Below are 9393 nucleotides of genomic sequence, written 5' to 3'. Positions count from 1 at the left end.
CACATGAATTTCACAGGTCAAGTACTCCCATGTATGGGTACTGAGCTGCTGAATAAACAATTTCTAAAAATGCCTAAACAGGCCAACTCGTCATCTGTGTTGGATAACTTTTGGCTGGGAAAAGAAAAGCAAATTTGCAATGGAAGTCCTAATAACTATAGAAATACCATTAGATATTGGTTTAAATATATGAAATATTGAGGAAATACACACTTATGTGGGATACTTGAGGACATGCAATAGTACCGAAGTCTATTCTCCATTTGTACCAGTCTCTTGCTTCTTTTCGACTCCGCAATCGCCAAGAGTTAAATCTAAAAATCATCAGCTCTTATATAAATCATGTGTTTTCTTTCTCAAGATGTTGCGCCTCTAGTTACATCTGTATTCATTTAATCTATTCCATGAGTATTGTCTCCGAAGGTCAGATGTTCTACGCTTGCCCATCTACTCTAGTTGTCTTGTTCGAACATTTTTTCACATTTAGTTTTATTGTGTCTTTTTTTTAATTCAAACGCCATTTCATATATCTCTAATCTATGTATCAGCAAAAAAAAACATGAACATGGTCAAAGATAATAAGCTATGACGATAGTACTTGCAAATGTATACTTTTTTCGAAAGTACATTTGTAATTAAAATATTAAAATAGCTCAAAAAATAATGCATTGAAAGAAACACTGATAATAAATTTGAAATACTAACTATCTTTAAAAAGGAATTACAATCCTTTGTGTTCCTATTTAATTTGTCTACAAAAATTCGCTAGTACAAAACCTGTCATCACAAGGTTTTGATCCTGGCACCGCCACTGACGAGGTTGGGTGCGGAGATGGATTTTCGAGTAAATCGATTGCTTTGTACTAAGTTTTATTACCGCTTGTGTTCTGTGTACCGCTTTGAATTTGAATAAGACCATGCTCCTTCTTTTTCATAAAACAGGGATGAATAGATTGAAATTTTCTCTCGTAAAAAAGTTTGTTTTTTCCCAGGCGACTGATGTATGGTTGACCCTAGATGACGACCTTATCCGCTTGACTGTTTGTGCCGCGCGCTGGAGCCTCCGGAGGAGTTCACACCAGGCAGCAGCGACCGGAGCCGCGTGGAAAGGCACCACGCACGATCGGAGGAACGTTCCGGCCGGGTTGGAATGGCACGGAGCCACTGTTGACTGTGGTGCGGTGGACTGTGCAACAGTCCACGGCAGTAGCAACCAATCCAATCCACGCCACATTCCACTCAACTCCGCGTCAAGGAAATCTAGTACGTACTCCACTACTGCCACAAACCACGACGCAACTGCCCCACCCGTCAACGGCCCCCACTATCCATCCACCTCGACCGAACGTTATCCCCCGCCGCCCGCCCACTGACACCCCGGCCCCACGCGCCGCACGCCGCACGGCACGGGTCAGCAGCCTGGCTGCCCCGGCACGGGGTTGGACCCGACGACCCTACGCCCACCAAAACGGAACAGAAAACTACCCTCAAAAAAAAAAAAACGGAACAGAAAAGCTGGGGGCACACCCCAAAACCATGGACGCCTCCTCCCCCACCACCACACCTCCCACTCCACTCCCCGCTCCGCCGCCGCTCCCCCCGCCGACCCCCCGCCGTCATGGGCGGCCGCGCCTCCCGCCAGCGCTCCGACCACCCTCCTCCTCCCCCGCAGCCCTCCCACCCCAAGCAGCCCAACTGGCCCCGCCCCCGCCACCGCCGCCCGCCCCAAACCCCGTCTCCCCCACCCCCTCCCCAGCACCCCCAACCCCCACCCCAGCCCCAGCCCCCGCTCCCCCCGGACATCGGCCGGGTCCTGGGCCGGCCGATGGAGGACGTCCGCGCCACCTACACCTTCGGCCGGGAGCTGGGCCGGGGCCAGTTCGGCGTCACCTACCTCGCCACCCACAAGTCCACCGGCGCGCGCTACGCCTGCAAGTCCATCGCGGCGCGGAAGCTGGCCCGCGCCGACGACGTGGAGGACGCGCGGCGGGAGGTGCAGATCATGCACCACCTCACGGGCCACCGCAGCATCGTCGAGCTGCGCGGCGCCTACGAGGACCGCCACTCCGTCAACCTCGTCATGGAGCTCTGCGAGGGCGGCGAGCTCTTCGACCGCATCATCGCCCGCGGCCACTACTCCGAGCGCGCCGCCGCCACGCTCTGCCGGGAGGTCGTCAGTGTTGTGCATAGCTGCCACTCCATGGGGGTCATGCACCGCGACCTCAAGCCCGAGAACTTCTTGTTTTTGAATAAGAGGGAGGACTCCCCGCTCAAGGCCACCGATTTCGGGCTCTCCGTCTTCTTCAAGCCCGGTCAGTGATTCATTGACTAGTTAATTGCACTGATGAATTCAATTCATGGTGGTTACTGAATTTACTAGTGTCTGGAAAGGGAGAGGGGAGAAACCTTCAACTATTCGCCTTAGTTCATGTTGTCTCTGCAATTAACCACGACTTACTAGTGTATCTGTAGTGTGCTAGCTCGCTTCAATTTACTAGTAATAACCGAGCTCAAGTTGTGCTCGAGATTAAAGGGTGGATGATGGAAATGCAGGCGAGCAGTTCAGGGATCTTGTTGGGAGTGCATACTATGTGGCTCCGGAGGTGCTGAAGCGGCGATACGGAGCTGAGGCTGACATTTGGAGTGCTGGAGTTATCCTCTACATTCTCCTCTCCGGCGTTCCTCCATTCTGGGCAGGTGCATCTCGCGGCTCAATCAATTTTTGCATTGTTATTGAGGCAGAGGCTGGGAAATGAGTTCAGTTATCCTAACATGAACCCTCTGTGTCTCCTTTTCCCACTTGGTTTTGATTACCAGAGAACGAGGAGGGTATATTTGATGCTGTTCTCAAAGGTCACATTGATTTCTCGTCCGATCCCTGGCCATCGATTTCGAATGGGGCTAAAGACTTGGTCAAGAGGATGCTACGGCAGGACCCCAAGGAGCGGCTTACGGCTGCTGAAATTTTGAGTAAGTCTCTTCTCCACCCATTCACTGACAATCTTGGTTGTGCAGATCATTTTGCTCATGTGCATGATAGTGTATTAGTGTCGCAATCTAATCTGTTTAAGCACGCAGATCATCCATGGATTAGAGAGGATGGAGAAGCCCCAGATAAACCACTTGATATTACAGTGATCAGTAGAATGAAGCAGTTCAGGGCGATGAACAAGCTTAAGAAGGTTGCCTTGAAGGTACTCAAATGATCTGAACTCCAATCTTTTTTCTTTTCTTGCTTGGCAGTCCATTTAAATCTTGGTGATCATTTCCCTTCTATATTCAGATTGTTGCAGAGAGCTTGTCAGAGGAAGAGATCGTGGGCTTAAGAGAAATGTTCAAGTCCCTGGATACTGATAATAGTGGGACAATTACCCTTGATGAACTAAGGGCTGGCTTACCAAAGCTTGGTACCAAAATTACCGAATCAGAAATAAGACAGTTAATGGAGGCGGTATGCTTGCTTAATTTATCTTCTTCCTTCCTGTCTATGCACGCTTATCTTATCGGCATGGCATGGTACAAATATCATAATAGAAACAAAAAACGGTGCATATTTCTCTCTGTTCTGTATTAGTGCCAATCATTTACTAAAAGGCTGCAGGGGGTGTGCACTTATATCTAAAAAGGAAGATAGTGAATGATACCATACGACTTTAGTCGGTATAACGACCTCAATCGAAATCGACTTGTCCACGTTTCTGGTAGAACGGTCCGTGTCGCCTGACTACTCCAGCACTTTCTGTTTCAGCTCCTTAATCATCATCTTACGTTGTTGAACAGGCTGATGTTGATGGAAATGGGACCATTGATTATGTTGAATTCATATCGGCAACAATGCACATGAATAGACTAGAGAAGGAAGACCACATATTTAAAGCATTCGAATACTTTGACAAGGACCACAGCGGGTAATTTCACTTGTAACTATTCTTAAATTAATCTGCCAACTTTTAAGTATTTCATTAACCATCAAGTTGCTTGCAAACTTTCCTTTTGCATAGGTACATAACAGTTGATGAGTTGGAAGAAGCTCTGAAGAAGTATGATATGGGTGATGAGGCAACAATCAAAGATATCATTGCTGAAGTGGATACAGATCATGTGAGTAACTCCAGCAAAAGCCCAAATAAGTCCATTATCTGCTTCCTGAGCATACATTATCTCAGTCATGAAGACGTAAAATATTGTATTGATTTTGCTAACTTACTATTCAGTTCGAGAATATAATAGACTAAACAGATCATCTTGGAGACATGGTAGGAGGTTTTGTTTCAAGATATTCGGGAATTTGTGTCATCTCTGTTAGATTGTGGATGTATACAAAAAATAGTGTCTATGAGATAAAATTAACAGCCTGATTTATGTCGAGGCGAAGCACCTGGACTTCTATCCAAACTGCTTTGTTTTAAGAACTCATTTTCTTATGTTAGATTAGATAAACCAACAGAGTTCATCACTTTAATGTAAGCACCTAGGCTTCCATCAATACTGCTTTGTTTAAAAACTCATTTTGTTATGTTAGATTAGATAAACCAACCGAGTTCATCGCTTTTATATAAGCTCCAGCCATAAAAAATCACGCCTTAAAACAATTTGCTTTAACCTTTTTGGTGGATGTAAACATTACTAATCCTTATGCTCACAAGTCCCAAGTAAAACGTTCAAATGAAGCACTACTGAACTCACTTACTCACTACAGCATTTCCTATTTTTTTGCCTAGGATGGGAAAATTAACTACCAGGAGTTTGTTGCGATGATGAAGAATAACAGCCCAGAGATTGTTCCAAATCGACGGCGCCTATTTTAAGTCTTGCAATGGTTTATGCGAAGCTTGTGATTCCTATGAATGCATTGAGACAGGTGACCAGTCAAGATCTTAATTGGCGAGGAATGAGCGAAGCCATTCATGCTTGGCCACGGAATTTAGTGAGGTATCTGCAAGTGATCCTTTATACTTGGACACACTATCCATCATTGGGAACTCTCCCCTTCAACGTGTTCTGAGCTAGGTGGCACTTTCTTGTGCTACCATGTTATACCATTTACATGTATCCTTATGAGTTATGACTTATGAGGCGAGCCGTCTGGTTTTGTGTTTCCTCCAATTGATCATTTATGTAAGGAAAGGCTTGTAAAACACTCTTAAATGATCATATCAAGGAAGATCATGTTTCCAGATGAATATAGCACAAAGGAAGGTATCTGAAAGCAATCCTTTGTACTTGGACACATTATCCATCATCAACAACTATTCCCCTTCATGTGTTTTGAGCTGGGTGACACTTTTTTGTGCCATTAGACCATCTCATCTTGCATTTCAACATGTATCCTTCTCACTTATGAGGCGAGCCATCTAGTTTTGTGCTTCGTCCACTTGATTGTTTATGTAATAAAAGGATTTGCAAAATATTTTTCTATACCACTATATAGTGGGCCAATAGCTCCACATATTAATCGTGGGGTATGCCGATCCAACGGTCAAGAGATGACAAATCCGAGCATTATCATCCGTTGGATAAAGTTTTCAACTCATAGGATTCTGCCATGTGGCCTTCTAATTGAACCCCCAACTCTACCATCTCATGTGTTCTAGAAGCATCTATCGACATGCTTATCTGATACTCTAATAAAAAGGGACTAGAACAATCTGGATTCTAGAGAGGTAAGAACCAACTTGGATCTTGTCCAAAACAATTCTAGGAAAGGAAGTACATATTCAAATGTATTTTCCCATGCTTTTTATATACATTTAAATGACGTGCAAAGCACGTACAATTTACTAGTCAAATCAGTATCTCAAGGAAGATCATGCTATTGGATGAATATAACTAAACACACTTCCAAACTTGCATATGATTTTCATTACAGGCTTTGAATCAGCACATATTACACAGATAAGAGATGTTATGACTTGACATCTTGAAGAGATACAATTGCATTTTACTTGGCTTGTACTGGTTATTACAACAAACTTCAATTACATCAAGGGAGGATCATCGAGCTGAGATACTTTTCATCTTTGCTGACTTGTGCTTGATAAAAAGAGATGCTAGCACGCTCTTAGTGCTGGCAGGAGCCTTTTGGATTTCACGCCCTGTAGGCCTGTCGAAAGAACTAAACGCCGACAGATCCTGAAAATGCACACAATGGTACCGTTAAGAAACTAGGATAACCAAATCGAAATCTGGCACGGATAGATTACGACATAAGGATGATGCCCTTCTTAGCATAGTGTGATTTCTTGAAAGGTTTACATCATATTCTAATTTACCTTTGCGCCAACCTTTTGTGCGACGTCGGATTTGATATTCCTGTTAAGTTGCAAAGGCCTACGCACGGGAGAAGCAGGCAACTCCTTACCTGAAACATCAGCAATTCACATGAAACATCCAGTTGACAATTTGCAAAGTAAACTCAGCAATCAAAATTCTAGTTTGAGAGTTAACAAATATGTTGTCTTAGAGCAGAAGTTCAAAAATATGTGCACTTGACAGGTGAAACCACATTCATATGATTCCATGCCCTCTAAGAACTCAAACGGATGTAAAACGGATGTAAAACGGATGTACCAAGAAGATGCGGACCATCTGATGCGAGTTTGGATGGTATCGTATCATCTAGGCTGCACAAAAACCGGGCGGCGGCAAGTTAGGCTTGGCATAAGAAACAACATGTGTCACATAAACAAAGTTAAAAGAAATTGGGATGACTGTCTTACATGAATGTAGGTTTATGTGCTCTATTTGCCGAAGGGCTATTGTCCGATGCCAGATGCCAGGAAAGCGTCTTTGCTGCACACACAGAAATCCAAGATTTTTCTTGTTTAGGTACGTATTGTGATTGGCACAGAGTGGCAAATGAAATTTGAAAGAAGAAGCACCTGAGGGGTAAGGTCTAGGCTGTGATTCCTGATTAGTGTCGGTTCCCAGGTACGCAACAGCCTGAGTTCTCTTATAACCAGTAGCTACATTTGCACAGAGAATTCTCAAGTTAAGTTCAGCTTTTTTTCACATACTATACTAAAAATTTCAGAAAAGGATAAGACTGCAAGTTCAGAATTTCTTCTTACATGGTAGGATGTAGTGCTTGTGGTGCTTCATGCTTGCCCCCATCATCTGCTGCTGCCTGGATCCTTCTTTGTCCACATAGATTTGGCAGGTGAAGATTTGCTATGGGTGGACAACAGAGCAAGTGTCATATTAGCTGCATTATTTCGCCGCCATAGACTGCGCATCTTAGTGATAAACATCAAGCAAATACCTGGTTCAAGCGCGCAAGCTTCAGCTCGAAGGTCGAGATCTCGGAAGCCTGCTGCTCGAATAGGTCCGTCAGTTTGTAGGCCACAGTGCCTAGGTGGTCGACGGCGTTGACAACCGCCCGCACCGCGTAGTCCTTCAAGTTGTCCAGCACCCTGACCACGATTAGCAAGTTCAGTATTCACGAGGAAAAACATGTCATATTCTGAAGCAAGGTTATGATGTGCATTACAAATCACTACACTGTTGACTGTTCATTCACCAAATTTACCATACAAAATTGACTCTACTCCATGCTTCAGAACTTGCTTCTGCACTGTCAGACATGAGCAGGGTGAACCCCTTTGATATAATTCGAACCAAGTGACAAACTGACACCACATGATTGGGGAACACCCAGAATAAATCCAATCGCCAGTACATGGTACATAGGCAGGCTGGCTGTTGTTCAGAAAAGAGATATCTTCAGAAAACAAATACTGTACTAGAGTACTCTGAATGCCACCACTCCTTCATCGGCTAGTACATACGTACACAGGCAGGCTGTTGTTGGATGATTCCAAAAATCCCAGATAAAACCAAAATGACATATCCTTGTTCAGTTCAGCTAGCAGAATTTGTTGCCTAGCTAGTCACATACTCACATATGGACATCAAGCTACCTTATAGTACCTATTGCATGCTGCACCAACCTTCAGTTCAATTCAGTTAGGCCCTATGCCAAGTGACAAAACAGAGACAACATGTACTAGGTAGCACGCAAAATGCAATTGTAAGAGGAATCACCAGTCCACCATGTTAGCAAGATGGTAAATTCTCCCTGTCAGAGTGAGAACGAGATGTGCAGAGAGGTTGGCAATGGAGGAGCAGAGATGAGGTGGCGGTGGCTCACATCTGCTTCTGGTGGGTGTTGAGGTAGGACCTCTCGCAGTACTCGGAGGCGGAGTAGAGCTGCGGCCGCAGGTTCTTGAGCTCCTGCACCCACCAAAACCGTCAAGAACAGAGCCGGCTGGATCCACCGTGGAGCAGAGCGGAGGCGCGTGGGATCTGGGGAAGGAATGCACCGACCTGCAGGGCGTTGACGAAGCTCTTGCTGCGCTCCATGGAGGCCTCGTCCACGGTGGCCGCCCCCGCCCCCTCCCATCCCCCCGGGCTCCGCCGCCGCCGCGCCGCCTGCTGCTCCTCCTGCTGCTGCTGCATTCTCTCCATACCTTCCTCGAGTGGAGTGCAGAGTAAGCGTTATCAATGCCACCAAAACCAAGTGGTGGGGGTGAGGAAGAGGAGAGTGAGTGAGTGGAGTGCGCGCGGTGGGCACGGGGAGCCCGAGCTACCTCACCACCACCTCAGCGCGCGCCGGTTGAGAGAGAGAGAGAGTCGATCTGTAAAATGCGGCTTGGTTATGCTTGGATTTAGCGCCATTTGGTGGGTGGAAGTGGAACCATTGATTGATTGATCCGTTCTTGGTTGGTGCTTGCTTTTGTCCCGGCCATCACACTAGCCACTAGCACACTCGTACACTGGCGCTGGATCTCGCTGTCTGAAGCGGCTTGTAATTGTCTTCACCAGGATCCATGATTCCGTCTCAGTGATGCGTGACTGTAAATCGTACTCTACACATAGCTAGTGGCGTGCAGGTGTATGTAATTTGGTCATGATGCTAGCATAATTCCATCGGTGCTGCCTGTGCCTGAGCTGTGCAGAGATGGAGCGTGGGAGAGAGCTATCAATCAATGGGGTCATAGGCTGGTGGTGGTGATGAATGCGTGTCGGTTCGGTCAGATGTACTACAGTACCTACGTACAACGCGAGGGTTATGTGGAGCAATCAATAGTACGCTGTAATTCCTGTCAAAAAACAAAATTAGTACACCGTAATTTGATCACTCGTGTGTATTATGTTGTCCGTGTTTCCACGAACTGGTTTTGCGCCCACCCAACTTTCCTTCGGTATCTTCGGCTCTTTCTCTCTTGGCAGAGGAAGTCATGAGTCCAAAGATGCTCCTTTTTTTTTTGAATTAAGGGGCACGGCCCCGATTTCATTTCATTGAGATGAAAGGAAACCACATAAACATAGTCATAAAACAGTTTTTTCTCGACCCCCACACACCCTACCTTGGCCTCCAGGGGGAGAATGACT

General features: G+C 45.8%; 2 protein-coding genes across 3 annotated transcripts; one reads left to right on the top strand and one right to left on the bottom strand.

Annotated features, from left to right (window-relative positions):
• The first annotated feature begins 1603 nt into the window (after positions 1–1603).
• On the top strand, positions 1604–5262 carry LOC123069843 (calcium-dependent protein kinase 15). Its single transcript, XM_044492792.1, has 8 exons — positions 1604–2312; positions 2554–2697; positions 2818–2970; positions 3079–3194; positions 3284–3451; positions 3781–3908; positions 4002–4101; positions 4722–5262. Exons 1-8 carry the CDS (start codon positions 1619–1621, stop codon positions 4806–4808), a joined length of 1590 nt encoding a protein of 529 aa, XP_044348727.1. The 5' UTR covers positions 1604–1618; the 3' UTR covers positions 4809–5262.
• Positions 5263–5815: 553 nt separating this feature from the next.
• On the bottom strand, positions 5816–8692 carry LOC123069848 (probable protein ABIL4). 2 transcript variants are annotated; one of them, XM_044492803.1, is made up of 9 exons: positions 8326–8692; positions 8150–8232; positions 7262–7412; positions 7071–7170; positions 6882–6965; positions 6720–6792; positions 6586–6623; positions 6273–6361; positions 5816–6132 (listed from the first exon to the last, which is right to left on the bottom strand). In XM_044492803.1, the coding sequence occupies exons 1-9, from the start codon at positions 8464–8466 to the stop codon at positions 5995–5997; spliced, it is 897 nt and encodes a 298-aa protein (XP_044348738.1). In that variant the 5' UTR covers positions 8467–8692; the 3' UTR covers positions 5816–5994. The 2 variants fall into 2 exon arrangements, with proteins under 2 accessions (XP_044348738.1, XP_044348734.1); XM_044492799.1 differs by having other exon boundaries at positions 6571–6623; positions 8326–8676.
• Between the last annotated feature and the right edge of the window lie 701 nt (positions 8693–9393).

The sequence above is a fragment of the Triticum aestivum genome, chromosome 1A, assembly GCF_018294505.1.
Source record: "Triticum aestivum cultivar Chinese Spring chromosome 1A, IWGSC CS RefSeq v2.1, whole genome shotgun sequence".
In the NCBI taxonomy this organism is placed as follows: Eukaryota; Viridiplantae; Streptophyta; class Magnoliopsida; order Poales; family Poaceae; genus Triticum; species Triticum aestivum.
Note: the sequence above shows the minus strand (reverse complement) of the source record. Positions and strands in the feature narration are given on the sequence as shown.

Bases quoted from the DNA above. Each gene is read 5' to 3' on its own strand.
- LOC123069843 (XM_044492792.1), top strand. From the start codon at position 1,619: ATGGGCGGCCGCGCCTCCCGCCAGCGCTCCGACCACCCTCCTCCTCCC. The intron at 3,195-3,283 runs GTACTCAAATGA...TTCTATATTCAG, and splicing joins TTAAGAAGGTTGCCTTGAAG to ATTGTTGCAGAGAGCTTGTC. The intron at 3,452-3,780 runs GTATGCTTGCTT...GTTGTTGAACAG, and splicing joins TAAGACAGTTAATGGAGGCG to GCTGATGTTGATGGAAATGG.
- LOC123069848 (XM_044492799.1), bottom strand. From the start codon at position 8,466: ATGGAGAGAATGCAGCAGCAGCAGGAGGAGCAGCAGGCGGCGCGGCGG. The intron at 7,413-8,149 runs GTGAGCCACCGC...AATCGTGGTCAG, and splicing joins AACACCCACCAGAAGCAGAT to GGTGCTGGACAACTTGAAGG. The intron at 6,966-7,070 runs GTAAGAAGAAAT...GTGCAAATGTAG, and splicing joins CAAGCACTACATCCTACCAT to CTACTGGTTATAAGAGAACT.